Below are 19480 nucleotides of genomic sequence, written 5' to 3'. Positions count from 1 at the left end.
ACTAAGTTCCCACAAAGTCTCTAGGAAACGTGTGCCAGGCCTTGTTGGGGTGATCGTATGAGGTATTGTCCTCAGCCCATTTTGTAGATGAGGAAGCTGAGGCACTCATTTCACATTACATTGCCTCCCTCCTGGGCAATATGTGTTAACTTTTTAACCCTGAAGAGATCCTGATGGCCAAATTTAGAAGCTGAGTGACAAATGCTACCAGGGAAATATAACCAACGATTAGGCTTCTGTACTGCTGGCTGACCTACTTTGCAAAACACACGCACACACACTCAGACACACATATACAGACACACAATGGGAACCCGGGGTTGAGTCCCCTCCCCAAGCCTCAATTTCTTCAACTATAAAACCAGAATAATCGTAATACCAACTCTGTAGCAGTGTTGGGCACTACGTGACAGAAATAGAAATGCACACCTTGGGAGTGGGGGTGGCTGGGGCTCAGGGTGTGCCTGTGGGAGTCGCTCACTTCTCCCTTCGAGTAGGTCTACATGATAAACCTTTCAAACAATGGGAATGCAGTCAGGGACTACACAATGCAATGAGTCCTCCAGACAGGCAGCTCCCTAGAAGCACTGGAGAATCACTATGCCCAGAACCATCTCACTGCCTGTGAAATGAGGGAAACTGCCCCGTGTCTGCCGCAAAAGGGCTGCTCTGTGACTAATGGCCTCCTCCTCCAGAGCCTGGCATAGAGTAAGAGCTTAATAAATGGAAGCCACTCTTAGGGTCATCAGAAACCTCCACTCATTCAGACCTGGCCATGCAGCCACGGCAGGCCCCATGAGGAGCTCAGGCTCGGTGTCTCCAGTTCTCTAACCGGCAAAACAGACCAAACGCATCCCGGGGTGGAAAGTCAGATGCTGATGCAGACCGGAAATATCAAGGCCAACAGTGACTGGTGTGAGTAGGGTGCAGGGGCTGGTACCCTCCTTTCTCTTGAGAGGGAGCAGAAAAGACCCTGTGCCACCAGGGTTCATTCACAGGGTGGATGCAGGATGACATCCGCACACGCCCAGGATTGGCTCTGAACGAGCTACTGCACCTAGATCCTCCCTCTCTGGGACCCCAGTTCCTATGTGCTCCCGACCCTGTTCAGCTCCTGTGATTCATTTTCCCCACAGGTCCCAGACTGGCACCATGGCCCCACCAGGCGCTCCTCACATATTCCCAGCAAAATCCATCTGATTGCTTAGGCCTGCACTAATAAATGTCACTCTTTCCTGAATGACGAGGAGATTAACTCCCCTGAAGCCTCTCATTTCTTCTCTCTCTTAAAATTCCTAGGATGTGGAGGATAAGAAAGTAGTTCTTTCACCTTGAGATGGGGAGCTTTTCCAGAGAAGGCAAACAGATACACCATTTAGAGTAACTTCCTACCAGCCACTGGGAATTATTTCAAAAACACTGCAGGGGCTGGGCGCGGTGGCTCACGCCTGGAATCCCAGCACTATGGAAAGCCGAGGTGGGTGGATCACGAGGTCAAGAGATTGAGACCATCCTGGCCAACATGGTGAAACCCTGTGTCTACTAAAAATACAAAAATTAGCTGGGCGTGGTGGCGTGCGCTTGTGGTTCCAGCTGCCTGGGTGGCTGAGGCAGGAGAATCGCTTGAACCCAGGAGGCAGACGTTGCAGTGAGCTGAGATCGCACCACTGCCTGCCAGCCTGGCGACCGGGAGGGACTTCGTCTCAAAAAACAAAACAAAACAAACAAAAACCCCAAAACACTGTAGGATGATACCCATGATGAAAAACTCTTGTCTTCATAAAGACCAGGAGAGAAGTGGAAGGCTTTGAGAACACAGCTGATTCCCAGCGCCACAGGCGGGTGCCCTCCTCTCATTCCTGAGATAGAGGAAATAGTTTGGCATGCCCCACGGAATACTGGTTTTGGTCTTGGTTTCTGATAGTTGTGGTTGCACATAAGTCTTTCCCTTCGGTTACTATTATGTTTATAGTTTTCATTGAAAACAGCCCTGAACCTTATCAGAGATCTCTCCTCTCCAGCATGGATTAACAAACTAGGTTAATGCACCACGAGGTCATTCTTTTGATATCCTGGTAGATTACATTTGCTAAGATTTTACTTAGAATTGCATGGATTTATATTCATAAATGAGATTGGGCCATAGTTTTTCTTTCTGTGTAAGATTTATCAAGTTTTAGAATTAAGTTTATGCAAGCTTTAAAAAAATGGATAGTTTTCCCTCTTTTTCTGCGGTACTGAATGTTCATCAAGAGAGAATGGCTGAATAAGGTGAGATCTAGTTTAAATCTAAATGTCTATCGAACTAGAAGTGGTCGAATAGATGGTTGCTGTCTATTATGGAATATTATGCAAATATTAAAGAGAATGAAAATTAGTTGCATAGACCCATCTGTTGGCCTGCAGATGGCCAGATGTGTTGATGAGTGAGGAAAAGAAGTTGCAAACAACTTTTTATGGTATGATTCCATTTTTTTTTTTTTTTGAGACAGAGTCTCGCTTTGTCTCTAGGCGCCAGGCTGGAGTGCAGTGGCGTGACCTCGGCTCACTGTAATATCCGCCTCCCAGGTCCAAACAATTCTCCTGGCTCAGCCTCCTGAGTAGCTGGGACCACAGGCGCGCACCACCACGCCAAGCTAATTTTTGTATTTTAGTAGAGATGGGGTTTCACCATGTTGGCCAGGATAATCTTGATCTCTTGACCTTGTGATCTGCCCACCGCGGCCTCCCAAAATGCTGGGATTACAGGCGTGAGCCACCGCGCCCGGCCAGTATGATTCCTTCTATGGAAGCAGGGTATGAAAAAGACCTCCCTGAATACACATATGAGTATGACTGAATGAGAACAGAAACGTGAACAGGTATGTATCAGGTGTTAACACAGTTTTCTGGGAGCAAAGGGGACAGAAGCAAAGGGGATGGCATGAGAGAAGATGAGGGGAAAAAGATTTAAGCAAAACTGAAAAATAGACATGTAAGTGAAACACAGAATAAAAATTCTATTAGAGGTAATAGTGCATTGGCCATGTACACACATTTTCTCCCTCTCTCCAAACAACGTAACAATCTTATGAAAAGAGTTTTTTTTTTTTTTTGTAAATTCTCAAGGATCAAAGAGCCAAACTCAGTGGAGAAGAGATATGAACAAATTTTTTTTTCATTGTTCCCATGCTTATTTTATTTTATTTTTAAATTGCATCTTAGGTTTTGGGGTACATGTGAAGAACATGTAAGACTGTTACATAGGTACACACGTGGCAGTGTGATTTGCTGCCTTCCTCCCCTTCACCCACATCTGGCATTTCTCCCCATGCTATCCCTCCCCAGCTCCCCCCCCGCACTGTCCCTCCCCTATTTCCCCCCACAGACCCCAATGTGTGATGCTCCCCTCCCTGTGTCCATATGTTCTCATTGTTCAACACCCGCCTATGAGTGAGAACATGTGGTGTTTGGTTTTCTGTGATATGAACACATTTTTAAAAGCCCTTTCCAACTTGGGCCCAGCAGCACAGCTCCTGTGAAGAAGGGTGTTAGGGCTGGGCATGGTGGCTCATGCCTGTAATCCCAGCACTTTGGGAGGCTGAGGGCGTGCGGATCACAAGGTCAGGAGATCGAGACCATCCTGGCTAACATGGTGAAACTCAGTCTCTACTAAAAATACAAAAATTATTAGCCAGGTGTAGTGGCATGCACCTGTAGTCCCAGCTGCTTGGGAGGCTGAGGCAGGAGAATCGCTTGAACCCAGGAAGTGCAGGTTGCAGTGAGCCAAGATTGCACCACTGCACTGCAGCTTGGGTGACGGAGCAAGACTCCATCTCAAAAAAAAAAAAGTGTTGGCCGGGTGCAGTGGCTCAGGCTCATGCCTGTAATCCCAGCACTTTAGGAGGCTGAGGTGGGTGGAGCATCTGAGGTTCGGTCTGTCCTAGGGATGGTGAAATCCTGTATCTACTAAGAATACAAAAATTAGCTGGGCCTAGTGGCATGTGCCTGTAGTCCCAGCTATTTGGGAGGTTGAGATGGAAGAACTGCTTGAACCTGGGAGGCGGAGGCTGCAGAGAGCCGAGATTGTGCCACCGTACTCTATCCTGGGTGACAGAGCAAGACTGTCTAAAAAAGAAAAAAAAAGCTATTCTGCCACCTGCCACCAATGAGGTGGTGACACCAGAATACGACATCAGCATTCACAGGCACACCCATGGAGTGGACTTCAAGCAGCGTGCCCCTTGGGCCTTGGGGGCACCCAAAGAGACCCAGAACTTTGTCATAAACAGATGGGGATTCCAGACATACTAACACTAGGCTCCACAAAGCTGTCTGGGCCGAGGGAATAAGGAACGTTCCATACCATACCCTTGTGCAGCTCTCCAGAAAGCATGACCAGGACGAAGAGTCACTAAACAAACTCTGTTTTGGTTACCTGTGTGCCTACTGCCGCTTTCAGAAACTGGCAGTCAGTCATTGTGGATGAGAACAAACTGTTGTCAAATTCAATTAAAAACTGCAAAAATGAACAAACGAATGAATGAGTAACTGTCCGAGTGGCAGCAGCGTGGGCAGCTGGCTCGTGCTGAGTGGAGGAACTTCTGTCTGTATGCTACAGAAGGGAGTTACAGATAGAGGCCAGGGGACCCTCAGAACCTTACAACCCTCAGGGATTAGGGGCAGGGAGAATTAAGTGAAGGTCTACATATGGAGTGTTGTAAACCTTATGCTCTCTTTCCCTGCCCTGATCTCAGAATCCTGGCAGCCAGGCCTAAACAGAAGACCTCCAGATTTCAGCATTTAGGTCACCCAATAGGCCAGCTTCCCCATCAGCCTGACCTCCTATACAGTAAAGTCCAATGTTCAATAAACCATAACTACACAGAACATTTGATTAGCTTTTAGGGCTTCATTCTTAAAATATCCTCAGACAGGCCGGGCGCAGTGACTCATGCTTGTAATCCCAGCACTTTGGGAGGCCGAGGTGGGTAGATCACGAGTTCAGGATATCAAGACCACTCTGCCTAACACAGTGAAACCCTGTCTCTACTAAAAATACAAAAATTAGCTGGGCATGGTGGTGGGCACCTGTAGTCCCAGCTACTCGGGAGGCTGAGGCAGGAGAATTGCCTGAACCCAGGAGGCGGAGGATGCAGTGAGCCGAGATTGTGCCAGTGCACTCCAGCCTGGGTAACAACAGCGAAACTCCGTCTCAAAAAAAAAAAGCTGAAACTCTCTATCCTCTACCCAGCTACCACTGGCAGGAACTGTGATGAGATTCTCAGGGTATTCATCTGTCTCCAGCTGACAGCAGAAAAGAGGGTTGCCACCCCAGTTGACGGAAGGATGGGGACAGTGTGGAAGTCCTTCCAGCCATCCCTGAAGAGGAAGCCAAAAGACTGCTCACAACAGGAGGCTTCACCACAGAGCTCCCACCTGGCAAGAAATGCCTCCGCAACACACCTCAGGCTTAAGTGTCTTGGAGAAGCTGGTGCTGAGAGCCAGAGGATGTCAGCTGCCAGTCATCTTTTCCTGCAGCAGTTCCATAAAAACATCCCGGTGTCATCACAACCAAGGTTTTTAGGTTACTATACTACTTGCTTAGTACATGAAAATGTCACGAAAAGTTTCTTAGGATTCTTTACTCTCTGCTTTCCCCAGCACTCAATTCTGTTCATACATCAGCACTCTCTACTCTTTCTCTTTGAAATCTGTTCTGTATTTAAAACTCAACTCTTGTTGGATCTCTGCAGGGCTTGTGCCCCATGAGGTCATATTGGTTGATGGCTGGGAGAGCTTGCTTCTCTATCAGAGAATGGCTATCAACGTTTTTAAATCGTCCTATCGCATCCTCTTTTCTGTCACCCATTTTGAAGAGCTGCAGAACTCGAGGTTCAACTTCCTCTGTAAACATCCAAGTATGAAACCCAGGAACTTACAGTAACCCAGATGCTCTTTAATATTTTGTGTTTTGATCACAGCTGGGAAAAAAAGCTTTTTAATTTTCTACCTTTCTAGTAGATAACTGAAATGAAGAGCAGGGGAAGAGACCTTTACGTATTTTGCTATAAAAAAATTGTGAAAAGTTTCTGTCAAAATGGAGAGACTGCAGAAAAGGCTTCCCTTGGCTTCCAAGGAGGTGTAGCAGGTGTGAGTAACACGAGTGCCACGTGCCTTTCACACAGGGTTTGCATGCATCAGTTGCTTTCTGATGATGTGTACATGAAAGAGTGCACCATGTGAAGAGAAGAGAGAATGATTGATAATCTGTTTGTTTGTTTATTTATTTATTTATTTATTTATTTATTTATTGAGACGGAGTTTCGCTCTTGTTACCCAGGCTGGAGTGCAATGGTGCGATCTCGGCTCACCGCAACCTCTGCCTCCTGGGTTTAGGCAATTCTCCTGCCTCAGCAGGCGCGCACCACCATGCCCAGCTAATTTTTGTATTTTTAGTAGAGACGGGGTTTCACCATGTTGACCAGGATGGTCTCAATCTCTTGACCTCATGATCCACCCGCCTCAGCCTCCCAAAGTGCTGGGATTATAGGCGTGAGCCACCGCGCCCGGCCTGAAAATGTTTTATTAGAGAACTCTTCTTGCAGTGGGTTGCTATTTTCTGGATTTTACTTTTTAGCAACAAATAAAATCTTTTGTTAAATAAAATCCTAGAAAACAAACAAGCAAACAAACCCAAATGAGTAAAATGATTACAGCCCCAAAGGGATACGAAGCTGCGTCTGTAAGACGGGGCAGGACACCGCGCACAAACAAGCAGGCAGAGAATGAAAACTGAACCTTGAGACTCCATAGACCTTCTGGTGAATACAAATTCAATAGAAGGATTAGTCTATGAAATTGAGGACATTTCTCTGAAAGTAGAACAAACAGAAATAGGATAAAATATATGATTATTAGAAACTCAATTTAGGAAACAAAATATGATTGCCTAGATTTCTAGAAGGAGATTAACGAAAAAACAGAAGGAAGAAATTATTTTTTAAAAAAGGAAAGAAAGAAAGAAAACATTCTGGAAGTGAAGGACACATATTCCCGAGAATGTAGAGAAACTTGAACTGTTTTTCCCCTGCCCTCACATCACCACAGCAATCAACACAGAAGACGTCTGTGACTGCACGTGGCGGGGCCGGTTTCCTCCCACCACCAAGCTAGCAATCAGTTCTGTGGCAGGCACCAGCTGGGAGTGCTCCAATTTTATTCTGACACTATTTAGAGATTGCACCAGATCCCACAGGTTGGGTGCTCGGTCCCCAAGACTGCCGACCCTTTAGACACCAGTCTTAAGTCCAGGCCTCCAGAACATCTAAGACCAACTGGCTTCAATTTGAGGTTCTCATGCTTGTGAATGGCACTACATGAGGCATGCTGCAGAAAGCGAGGGGGACCGTCATGACAATGAAGGTGACAACAGCTGATGTTTACTGAGCTCCTCTTTTGTGCAGGCATCATGCTCAGCACTTTGTACACACACCGCATTTGATCTTGACGACAATCCTATGAGCCAAGCCCCTTATCCCAACTGTGCCGCTGAAAAAACTCAGAACCAGGGAGGTTGGGAAGCGGCCCAAGCCTCACAGAGCTGGCGCCTGCACGACGAAGTTCTGCTCCAGAATACAAGATCTTAATCACCGCTGTCTTGTCTCTTTAAATAAAAAAAACCAAGGGTGCGGTGGCTCATGCCTGTAATCCCAGCACTTTGGGAGGTCGAGGTGGGTGGATCATTTGAGGTCAGGAATTTGCAATCAGCCTGGCCAACATATGGTGAAACCCTGTCTCTATTAAAAATACAAAAATTAGCTGGGCGTGGTGATGCATGCCTGTAATCCCAGCTACTTGGGAGGCTGAGGCAGGAGAATCACTTGAACCCGGGAGGTTGCACTGAGCAGAGATCACGCCACTGCACTCCAGCCTGGGCAACAGTGACTCTCCATCTCAAAAAAAAAAAAAGGAAAAAAAAAGCCCATAAATTAGCTGGGTGTGGTGGCGGGCACCTGTAGTCCCAGTGACTCTGGTGGCTGAGGCACAAGAATTGCTTGAACTCGGGAGGTGGAGGTTGCAGTGAGCCACGATCATGCTGCCACGGCACTCCAGGCTGGACGACAGAACCAAGCTCTGTCTCAATCAATCAATAAATAAGAGACACTTCCAATAGGTCACTATTCTCTACCCAGAAGGTGAAGGTTAAGAGGAAGAAATGAAAGATTCTATTCAATTCAGTGCATGCAGCGAAGACTACTGAGTGCCTGAGAGAGACAGTGGGCTTTGAACTCATAAGCACAGCCTGCTGTCATTGTCAGCTTGGCACTCACTAGCTGTGAGACATTGGGCCAATGACCCAGCCTCTCAAAAGCAGGTTCATCCTGCCAACCTTGTGAGCTGTTGTGAGCATGGGATGAAGGGAGACTTGTGAACCACCGGCACAGTGCCTGGCACAAAGAACACAACTTTGTGGACTTTGGAAGAATGGCACGATGAAAGTGGCTTCTGGCAAGCAAAATATAAAGGGGTTTAACTGAGCACTTGTTCTACAACCATAAGTCAAAACCGCAAACGCTCAGGAAAAAAAGACTGTAACGAAACACACATCTTGTCTGTGGACTTCTGCGTTAACATTCACCCTGGCCAACTCTTCCGTTGCTGCTGTCTTTCCTATGGGCGTTCCTCCAGCCTGGCGGTCATGGGAAACCTGCATGAAGCCTAGGCAGGGGGCAGGGCTAGCCACAAGGAAATGCACAGGGAAATGCAATATTGATGGTTTCTCCTGTATTGATTTCTGTGGGGAAATCAGTCTTCTGGGTTTTGAGGTGCTAACCCCAGGCAGCTGGCACCAGTGCTAAGGTGGGTCTCAGCCTGCCACTACTTCCCAAGCGTAGCTGACCATTTTTTCCTTCATTCATGCATTCTTTTGTTCGGTCAACACGTATTTCTCGACCCCTGCATCCTGTGTTTCAGCACTGAGCTAGAACAGAACAGGTATGCAGAAGCCTCCTCCCTGTCTGCGGATAGTCATGGAGGGCCAAGTCTACCTGGGCTTTGGCCAGACACTCACATTATGGAAAGTGGCATGGGCTTACTTTGAGAAGGCTCACCCAGCCCTGCCTTTGCGGAAATGAGGGAACCCAGGCCCAAGCAGCCGCAAAGCTCAAGACTGCAGAGACAGTATGTTGCATGCAAATCCAGGTCCTCCGGGGACCACCTCTGTGGCCTTCCCTCCCCTCACTATATCTCACTGCATCCACTAAAACACCAGTGAGGAGAGAAATTTGAGGGCTGTGTTTTCTTTCTTTCTTTTTTGAGACAGAGTCTCACTTTGTCGCCAGGCGCCAAGGCTGGAGCGTAGTGGTGCGATCTCGGCTGACTGCAATCTCTGCCTTCTGAGTTCAGGCAATTCTCCTGCCTCAGCCTCCCGAGTAGCTGGAACTGCAGGCGTGCGCCACCACGCCCAGCTAATTTTTGTATTTTAGTAGAGACATGGTTTCACTATGCTGGCCAGGATGGTCCCCATCTCTCGACCTCGTGATCCGCCCACCTCAGCCTCCCAAAGTGCTGGGATTCCAGGTGTGAGCCACCGCGCCTGGCCCGTTTTCTTTCTTTTTAAAAGAGTTAGTCAATGGAGCCCAGAGCTGTCTGTGCTTGGAGATGAGCTGTGAGCCAAGCTGTATACAGAACGGTGAGAGAGGAAGGACGAGAACGAGAGACTGCAGATAAATACGAACAGCAAGCGTGGCTCTCCAGTCCTCCCTGTAGCCAGGCTGTGCTTCTGCCCCTGACTGGCAGCTGCTTCACTGTGCAGTGAAATAGCCCAGCTCCCACGCCACACACATGGGAGTCCCATCCCCATTTCCGGCATCTTTTCTCAGGGTTCTATTACACAGACCCTCCACTGCAGCCAAACACCATACCCTGTCCCACCTATGGACCTTGGCTCAGGCCCTTTCTACCACCTGGAATGCTCCTGTTACTCCCACAGGGCGGCCCAAATGACTTTTCCATGAAGGACACCCCAGCTGGAAGTCATTTTTCTTTTCCCTGGAATTCTGTACACTTAGCACTTGTGCAAGCAGCTTGGTACAGGCTGCCTTGCTATCCAGTTCCTAACTTCAAGCCTTGTTCCTCCCCTAGGGAGGTCTCCAGGGTCCCTAGTTAGGTCTCTGGACATTAGGGTCCCCATCTTTATAGTTCCAGTTCCCAGCATGGCACCCTGCACTCTGCAGGCACCTGACCAATGGCTGTCACTTCAGGCGCACGAACCTTTCATATCAGAACAGTTCCTACACAGACTGCAGGAGGGACCAGCTGAGCAGAGGTCTCCCTGCTTTGCCCATCAGTGGAAGTCACAGGACATTTCTCAACACCATTCACCTTAAAAACATCTTTTTTGCCCCCCTGCGAAATAGTCACTTATCCTCCACCCTCTTTTGGTAAATCCTCCACAAAATTAGATGAGAAATATCCCTTTGTTTCACATCCTCTGACTCAGATGCTGAGCATTACTCCCTGGGGTCTGGTGGCGGGGAGGAAAGAGGAGAGCTTGGGGGTGTGGGGGAGAAGAGAGTATGCTGTGCAGGGACACCGAGTTTTGCTGTTTTTTCTTTTTTGAAGATGGTTCTGGCTCACAGAACAGCCACTACCTGGCAGGCGGGTAGGGCCCTTCCTGTGAGCGTTGCGGGGCTACACCCTGACAGCTACAAACTTGCCGTCCTCCCACCGCGAGCTCACCGGGTTCCCAGACTCAGGTGGTAGTGGTAGGGGGTGGGAGGGGCGGGACGGACGCCGTCTTAAGAACCATCCGCTCATACTCAGGGCTTCGCGCCTCTGGGCAGGTGGCCCTCAGTCAGCCTCAGCGCAGCTCTCCCCGAAACGTGGTGCCGTCGCGGCTCTGCGAACGCGGGGTCCCTCTGGGGGGCGCTCACCTCCGTACGGCCGCCGTGGGCTCACCCGGCTCCGTCGGAAGCACGAGGGGCAGGGCTTGAGCGCAGCTCCCGAGGGCGCGGTGGGCCTCCCGAGGGCCGGCCGTGCCCCGTCGAGGGACGTGCAGGGCGCACGGCGTGGAGCCGGGTCCAGACCCGGCCTGTCCCCTCCCGGGCCCTTCCCCCACAGCGCGTTTCCGCCAGCCCTGCCCGCCCCTGCAGCCGGGTCCCGCGCCGCGGCCTCCTTCCCCGAACTCCGCGGCCCGGGTGGGGTGTCACGGCCGCCCCCAGCCCCGACGGCAGGCCGGTGTGCACACGCGTCGCGCGGTCTGCCGCCCCCTCACCCCCAGTCCCTACCGCAGCTCCGACGGCCCGCCAGGGCGCCGCGGTATCCGCGCCCGAGCCTCAGAGCGCCTCTGAGCCCGCGGCGCGGACTTCCTGCCTCCGCAGCCCGGGCGGTAGTCCCGGCCGTCCGAGCCTCCGGCGACCCTGCCCCGCGCCCCCAGCACCCCGGCGGCCGCGCCCCTCGCGGAGTCTCACCGGCTGGGAGCAGACCAGCGCCGGGTGGTCCAGGAGTCGCAGGGAGGCGCCACCCGGGGCCAGCACGCCCAGGAACAGCAGGAGTAGCCCCAGGGGGGGCCCCGGGACGGCGGGCGGCGGGCTGCCTGCGACCCCCATGGCCCCGGTGGCGTCGCGGAGGGCTCGGCCCGGCTAAGGGCGCAGCAAGCTATCGTTCCGGAGCTTTCCCTTCCACGGTGAAGCTCGAGTCCGCTCCACTGAGCTCGCTTCCGGCTTCCAGCCCGGGCCCAGGGCCGCGCCAGGCCAGGGAAGGGGAGGGGCTTAGGCTGCGGTGGGCGGGGATTAGGCTGCGGTGGGCGGGGCTCAGGCTGGGATGGGGTGGGGCTCAGGCTGGGGAGGGGAGGGGCTCAGGCTGGGGCGGGGCCTCCCCGGTTCCTCCCTGCGCCCCTCCTCCTGGTCCTCGGCGCAGTCCTCCCGGCGTCCCTCCGCGGCCCTCCCCAGCCGCGCGGCCCAGGTGCGCCCCCCGCCCCGCTGCTCCCCGGCCTGGCCCGTCCCGCCCTTCGTTGCGCCCGCTCCAGGATAGCTTCAACTCCTGCCAAGCCTCGCCCGTCCCCACATGCACCCTCCGCCCTGGCAGTGCCGCTGCTAAGTCGATTTTAATCCTTCGCCCCATTCTCTTGACCCTTGGACCCGTTCAGACTTCCCGTTTCTTTCCTGGGTTATTGGATGTCAAATCCCAACTTGGGATTCCAGGAAGTCAATTTTCTTGCTCCCTGTCCCTTCTATTTTTATTGTTTATTAATTTTGAGACGGAGTTTCACTCTTGTTGCTCAGGCTGGAGTGCAGTGGCGCGATCTCGGCTCACTGCAGCCTCCGCCTCTCGGGTTTAAGCTGTTCTCTCTCCTGCCTCAGCCTCCCGAGCAGCTGGGGCTACAGGCACGTGCCACCACGCCCGGCCAATTTTTGTTTTTAGTAGAGATAGGGTTTCGCCGTGTTGGTCTCGAACTCCCGACCTCGGGTGATCTGGCCTCCTCGTCCTCCCAAAGTGCTGGGATTACAGGCGTGAGCCGCAGCGCCCGGCCTTAGTATTTATTTTGTTTCATTATTTTAGACAGGGTATCGCTCTGTCTTTCAGGCTGGGATGCAGTGGTGCAACCACAGCTCACGGCAGCCGGGGCCTCCCGGGTTGAAGCGATCCCCCCCGCCTCTGCCTCCTGAGTAGTTGGAATCGCGGGTCCCGACCCATTTTATCGTCCCCACCCCTTTGCCTGGTTCTGCTCGCTGTGGTTTCCCTGGCTTTCCTTTCTCTTTCTCAGGACAAGGACCGCTCTGGGCTGCAGGGAGGAGGGGGACAGCAGTCACTTGCAGCCTTCTGACTCGGCTCGGGGACACTGAGTTCCTGGAGGGCAGGTACCCACCTGGTCTGCGACTCCGTGTCCCAGCCGCAGCTAAGGGTGGTAGTTCCCCAGAGGCTCACTCCACGGCCACAGAAGCTGTCGCCAGCGAAGTACACGTGTCACGAGTCTCCTCCTTAGCACGCGGGCCGCCTGCGGCCTCTCCGCTCGGGACCCTCGAGGGCTTTTTCCAGCTGGCCCACGCTTCCCCTATCCTAGGTTCCCGCCTCCAGCCCGTCCCGCCCGAGTTCATCCACGCACTCTTGCCCACTCGCCTCTCCTCCCTTCCTCCCAAGCCCACCAGCGTCTGCTTCTCCTTGCCTATCAAGTGCGCTTCTGCCTGGCCTTGATATTCATGGAGTCTGCACTCCGTGGCTTTTCCCCGTATTTTCCACTGGCCTCGAGAGGAGGCCCACATCTGGGGCGGTGGATTTTCTGGCTGCCCGAAGCACTCGCAAACTGGGGCCCCAGCGACATCTCTATGAGCCCCGCTCACAGACACGACCCAGCTGAATGAAGCCTGAAGCTCAGGGGTGTCCGACCTACCCTCTGCGGGAAGACTGAGCTCGTTCGGAAAAAACCGGACCGCAGGCTAGAGGAAATTCCTTAAGTTCAGGCTTTATTGAGAGGAAAGAGCCTCCGGGCAGGCCAGCCGGGACGAAAAGGAAAAATGGCCGCGCCGCTCAAAGGGGCAGGGTTGTTTTATAGGGGGCTGAAGGGCTGGGGGTGGGGAAGCCAAAAGCCGAGGTGGTGGGCAACTGTTGGTCAGTTTGAACTGCTGGGCGGGAAGCTGGGCGGCGGGAAGCTGGGCGGCGGGAGGGCTATGGCCGGTATGTAAAGTGAGAGATAAGGGAGCCTCTTTGTGGGGGAGGGAAAGAGAGAGAGAGAGAGCTTTTGCGGTAGGGGCAGAGTTTTCCAAACATTCCCGACTCCTTAAAGAAAAGAAAAAGAGGGGGTCAGGGGCGTCGGTTGTCTCTCTGGCTACTTCCTGCTGACAAGGGTCGACGGGGGGGTTCTGAAGAGGTTTCTTTTCCTAAGGAGCCTGGATGTTCGGGGAGAGGTCTGTTTCTTGCACTCGTTCAGGGTAGGGTTGGAGCAGCATCTGGTGGATGGTGACTCGAGTCAGTTCTTGAAAGCGCCGCTATAGGAACTGTAGAAAGCAAGGAGCAATAAGTAAGATTAGGCAAACAGCTACTAGGGGCCCAAGCAATGGGGACAAGAGGGTATACATAGAGGAAGACCACCACGCCGTGGCTTCAGCCGAGAACTTCTGACTCTGCAGGTTAGTTTTGAGTTTCTGGAGGCTCTCGATTCGGGTTTCTACTAGGCCGGATTCATTGATGTAGTAACAGCACTCTTCCTGTAGGAAGATACAGGTCCCTCCTCATTCAGCAGTGAGCAGGTCCAGGGCTCTTCGGTTCTGCAAGGCAACTTGGGCAACTGAGGTGATCTGTCGTTGGAGTGATGCTAAAGACTCAGTAGAGTCATCAATAGCCGCTTGGAGTTGTGAGGTCAGTCGGGCTATGGCCAGGTGAGAGTGGACTAGTGCCCCTCCTCCTAATCCTGAGTAAAGTAGGGGAGGTAGCTGTCTAGAGGAGTAGTCTCTGGCGGTGGGGGAGTTGAAAGCAGGAAGGGGCAACCATACAGCAGCTCAAATGGGCTAAGCTGTGATGGGCCCCGGGGGCTTGCTCTTACTCTGGTGAGGGCGATAGGAAGTCAGGTTACCCAGGATTGGCGGAGCTCAAGCATGAGCTTGGTCAGATGCTCCTTTATTAGGCCATTGGCCCGTTCTACCTTACCAGAGGACTGGGGATGGTAGGCGGCATGTAGCTTCTACTGAATTCCTAGAGAGGTAGAAACGGCATTAGTGACTTTGGAGATAAAGGCTAGGCCGTTGTCTGACTGTATGGTAGCTGGGAGTCCAAAGCGTGGGATGATGTCTTGAATGAGATGAGTGGCTACTGTCCCGGCAGACTCAGAGGCTGTGGGGTAAGCTTCAATCCAGCCTGAAAAAGTGTCAACAATGGTTAGCAGATGCCGGTACTGTTTGTGCTTTGGCATATGGGTGAAATCAATTTGCCAGTCTTGGCCAGGTAGGAACCTGCGTAGCTGATGAAGCTGGCGCCGGGGATGACAGGAACTCTGGGAATTAGTTTTCACGCAGACAGTACATGAGGACTGGACTTCCTGTATGGTATTGAGGAGGTGGTGGGGGTGAAAAAGTGGGTGGAGGAACTGGTATAAGGCTTTAGGCCCAATGTGGAGTGAATTATGGATGTCTTGGATTATCTGGTACCTTTGCTTTTCAGGGAGGATGAGGAGGTTATGCTTGAAGGCCCAGTCATCCTTGAACTGTACCCCGGGGGTAGACTGGAGGGTCTGGAGTTCTGAGGCAGAGTATTGAGGGCTAGGAGAAAAAGGCTGTGTGGGCTGGCGGTGGGGAAGGTTATGACGGCCTTCAGCTTTGAAAGGATGTCTCACCCCAGAAAGGGAACTGGGCAGGTGGGGATTACTAAAAAGGAGTGGGTGAAGGGAGTGGAGTTATATGAGCACATGAGTGGTGGGGTTTGATAGGGGATACTCGGGGTCCCATCGATTCCCATGACTAAGACCTGGGAAGGGGTGAGATGGCCAGAATAAGAAGGAAGTGCGGAGTAGGTAGCCCCCATGTCTTGTGACCCTAGGCTCGGCGAGGGTAACCGGAGTCGGAAAGCCAGGGCCCCGCTAGTCATCTAGCAGCCCTAGTAGACTGGGGAACGGAGCTCCCTCGGAGGTCGGCTCCTGGCAAGCAGGCTCCTCCCTACTGAGGGTGACCGCCGGCTGCGTAACACCAGTGTGTCTGTTTTGAGGAACCGGCACCCTGGGGAAGCTGGGGCAGTCTGACTTCCAGTGTCCCGGGAGCCGACAGATAGGGCAAGGCTTAGTTGGTGGCCATGGTTGTGGACAGGCTCGGGACCAGTGTCCTTCCTTTCCACATTTGAAACATGCCCCTGGAGGGGCATGGGTTTCGGCCTTGGGCTTCTGGTTCCCTGCCGGCCTTAGAGCCGCCACTAGGGCTTGGGTCTGGAGGGCAGCCTTCTGCTTCATGCGAGTTTGGCGGGCAGCCTCAGCCGCATCTTCCCTGGCATTGAATACTTTAAAGGCCATTTTTACCAGGTCTTGGATGGGAGTCTCTGGCCCCTCTTCTGCTTTCTTTAGTTTCTTTCTTATGTCGGGTGCTGACTGGGAGATAAAATGGGAGGCTAGATCTAGTCAAGTGTACCGGACTAGGGCTTCTTATGTTTGAGTGAGGTATTGGAATTCTTTAATATAGGTGGACGGGTTGGCTGAGAAGGATCCTAAACGTTTCTCAATTTGGGACAGGTCTTGGAGTGAGAAAGGAACATGGACCCTGACTAAACCTTCTGCGCCTGCTACTTCTCGGAGTGGGGCCAGGATAGCTGGCTGGTGAGAGTGGGTGTGGGCCGCCACCGGAGAGGCAAGAGGAAGTGTGGCCTCTGAGGGAGGGGGCTCGGAGGGAGTAGAGGGAGAGCGAGGCATGGCCTCTGAGGTAGGAGGTGCAGAGGGAGTGGGGGAAGGGCGTGCCGTTGATGGCGACTGGTTGCTGAGATTGGCAGGAGAGGACAGATGTTCAGGCAGATCCTCCGGTGAGGAGTAGGGAGGGGGAGAGGTAGTGGAGGAAGATTTACGGGGGGTTCGAGATAAGAGGATTTGGTAGGTGGAGCAGGAAGAACATAGGTCGGGGTGGGTACGGAGGTCCCAAAAAGCCTGGACGTAAGGAATTTCATTGTCCTTGCCCGCGCGGCGACAAAAATCGTCGAGATCTCGGAGGGTGTTGAAATCAAAAGTGCCAGTCGGGGGCCAATGTGACTGGTTACTGAGTTTGTATTGGGGCCAAGCCACCTGAGACAGGAAGATAAGCTTTTTCTTTCTGAGGGTTTGGGAATATCCCAATTTGGTAAAATTCGCAGCAAGCACCCAAGGGGGGTGCTCAGAGGTATTTTGGACTCCGAATTTCCCATGGCAGGCGCAGCTACAGACTCTCCGGCGCGGATGGGCAGATGCAACGAAAAGGCGTCCCCGTTCGTTGCAAATTCCCCGGAGTACAATTAAGTACGGAAAGGGAAGCGGTCAGAGGGGCGTCCCCCGTCTGGCGGCTGTCCCTCGGAAGGCTCCTGGAGCCGGAATGGAAGACTACCTTGGCTCGGCCGAGACTAGGCAAGGAGTCCGTGCGGAACGCCGGAGAGGGAGCAACTGCACCGTGCCATAGGAAGAGGAGACGGGAAGCGGGGGAAGGCAAAGCAAGAAAAACTTGGCTTACCTTAATCGGAACGTGGAGGTGGCAGGGCCAGTGTTGGGTAGGTCGGGGAGGGGGGCCGTGGCCGGGCCAACAGCCTCAGCTCCTGTCCCGGGTTTCCGGCACCATTTGTCCGACCTACCCTCTGCGGGAAGACTGAGCTCGTTCGGAAAAAACCGGACCGCAGGCTAGAGGAAATTCCTTAAGTTCAGGCTTTATTGAGAGGAAAGAGCCTCCGGGCAGGCCAGCCGGGACGAAAAGGAAAAATGGCCGCGCCGCTCAAAGGGGCAGGGTTGTTTTATAGGGGGCTGAAGGGCTGGGGGTGGGGAAGCCAAAAGCCGAGGTGGTGGGCAACTGTTGGTCAGTTTGAACTGCTGGGCGGGAAGCTGGGCGGCGGGAAGCTGGGCGGCGGGAGGGCTATGGCCGGTATGTAAAGTGAGAGATAAGGGAGCCTCTTTGTGGGGGAGGGAAAGAGAGAGAGAGAGAGCTTTTGCGGTAGGGGCAGAGTTTTCCAAACAAGGGGCCTTCCAAATATCGTTGCTTGTATTCTAAAACAATTTTGGAAACCTGCATCCTGTCATACTTTTTTTTTTTTTTTTTTTTTTTTTTGAGGTGGAGTTTTGCTGTTGTTACCCAGGCTGGAGTGCAATGGCACGATGTCGGCTCACCGCAACCTCCGCCTCCTGGTTCAAGCAATTCTCCTGCCTCAGCCTCCCGAGTAGCTAGGACTACAGGCGTGCGCCAACATGCCCAGCTAATTTTTGTATTTTTAGTAGAGACGGGGTTTCACCATGTTGACCAGGATGGTCTCGATCTCTTGACCTCGTGATCCACCCGCCTCGGTCTCCCAAAGTGCTGGGATTATAGGCGTGAGCCACCGCGCCCGGCCCTTGTCATACATTTTTAAGATGACTTCTAAAATTCTCTATCCTAAGTCTAGATGTAGAGGATGTAATCGTTATGTAAAAATTGGTGGTTGTCCTAGGCAGCTTCTAAGCTCCTAGGATCCCACCTCCTGGGAGTCACGACCTTCTGAATCCGCACCTCCCGGAGTGTGGGCTGGACCCAGAGGCTCCGTTCTAACAATAGAATGTGAACAGAAGACAAAAATGATGGAATGCCACTTACAAGATTAAGTTACAAAAAGATCCTGACGTCTGCCTTGCCCAGCCCCTCCCGCTGAGCTCCCAGCTCTTAGGGAAGTCATGCTGTGAGCCGCCCTGGGTGGGGCCCAAGTGGCCGAGAATGAAGAAGGCCTCTGTCCACTGCAAGACACTGAGAACCTCATCCATGATTGCAATTATTGATCAAAATAATGTAAATACACGTTAATGAGTAATTATTAAACATGAACTGAATTTGAAATCCATTTTCTTCCTAGTTCATGTCTTTGAATATTGCTTATTCATAGAACAAAACAACATTCAGCATTTTAAAAATATTTTAGGATTTTTATTTTTATATTTTATTTTTTGTGAATAGCTCCTTGATATAGATTATTTTTCTTTTTTTAAGAAACATTACAGCTGGGCGCGGTGGCTCAAGCCTGTAATCCCAGCACTTTGGGAGGCCGAGGCGGGTGGATCACGAGGTCAAGAGATCGAGACCATCCTGGTCAACATAGTGAAACCCCGTCTCTACTAAAAATACAAAAAGTTAGCTGGGCATGGTGGCGCGTGCCTGTAATCCCAGCTACTCAGGAGGCTGAGGCAGGAGAATTGCCTGAACCCAGGAGGCGGAGGTTGCGGTGAGCCGAGATCGTGCCATTGCCCTCCAGCCTGGGTAACAAGAGCGAAACTCCATCTCAAAAAAAAAAACAAAAAACATTACAAATGATCTCCCTGTGTTACCCAGGCTGGTCTTAAATTCCTGGGCTCAAGCCATCCTCCTGCCTCTGCTTCCCATAGTACTAAGATTATGAGCCTGAGCTACTACCCCGGCCTACAAATATTTTAGATGTAAGCCTTAAAAAACCACTTACAGGGCCAGGCGCGGTGGCCACGCCTGTAATCCCAGCACTTTGGGAGGTCGAGGCAGGCAGATCACTCGAATTTAGGAGTTAACAGACCAGCCTGGGCAACATGGTGAAAACCCGTCTCTAAAAAATACAAAAATTACAAAAATTAGCCAGATGCAGTGGCATGTGCCTGCAGTCTAGCTACTCGAGGCTTGAGCCTGGGAGGGAGGTGGAGGTTGTAGTTTGCCGAGATTGTGCCACTGCACTCCAGCCTGGGTGATGGGAGTGAAACCCTGTTTAAAAAAAACAAAACAAAGAAACGAACCTAAGCTGATCTACACACTCTTACCCTCTCTCCTTGTGATGTCCTCTGTCCTGTTTTGACACAGCAAAGAGGCCT

The 19480-nt window shown here is 52.2% G+C and overlaps 1 protein-coding gene and 1 long non-coding RNA gene across 3 annotated transcripts in view; both read right to left on the bottom strand.

Annotated features, from left to right (window-relative positions):
* IL17RA (interleukin 17 receptor A) overlaps positions 1–11729 on the bottom strand; it is a 29611-nt gene extending 17882 nt beyond the window's left edge. For both annotated transcript variants that reach the window (XM_002743520.6, XM_054242104.2), the window contains exon 1: positions 11454–11729. In XM_002743520.6, coding sequence (XP_002743566.4) covers positions 11454–11591 — 138 coding nt within the window. In that variant the 5' untranslated portion in view covers positions 11592–11729. The remainder of the gene's footprint in view (positions 1–11453) is intronic.
* Positions 11730–13428: 1699 nt separating this feature from the next.
* LOC144578357 (uncharacterized) lies at positions 13429–17400 on the bottom strand. The gene is made up of 2 exons (XR_013523931.1): positions 17148–17400; positions 13429–14832 (listed from the first exon to the last, which is right to left on the bottom strand). It is a non-coding gene; the product is annotated as an uncharacterized LOC144578357 (long non-coding RNA).
* Between the last annotated feature and the right edge of the window lie 2080 nt (positions 17401–19480).

This window comes from Callithrix jacchus, chromosome 1, assembly GCF_049354715.1.
Source record: "Callithrix jacchus isolate 240 chromosome 1, calJac240_pri, whole genome shotgun sequence".
Taxonomy (NCBI): Eukaryota; Metazoa; Chordata; class Mammalia; order Primates; family Cebidae; genus Callithrix; species Callithrix jacchus.
Note: the sequence above shows the minus strand (reverse complement) of the source record. Positions and strands in the feature narration are given on the sequence as shown.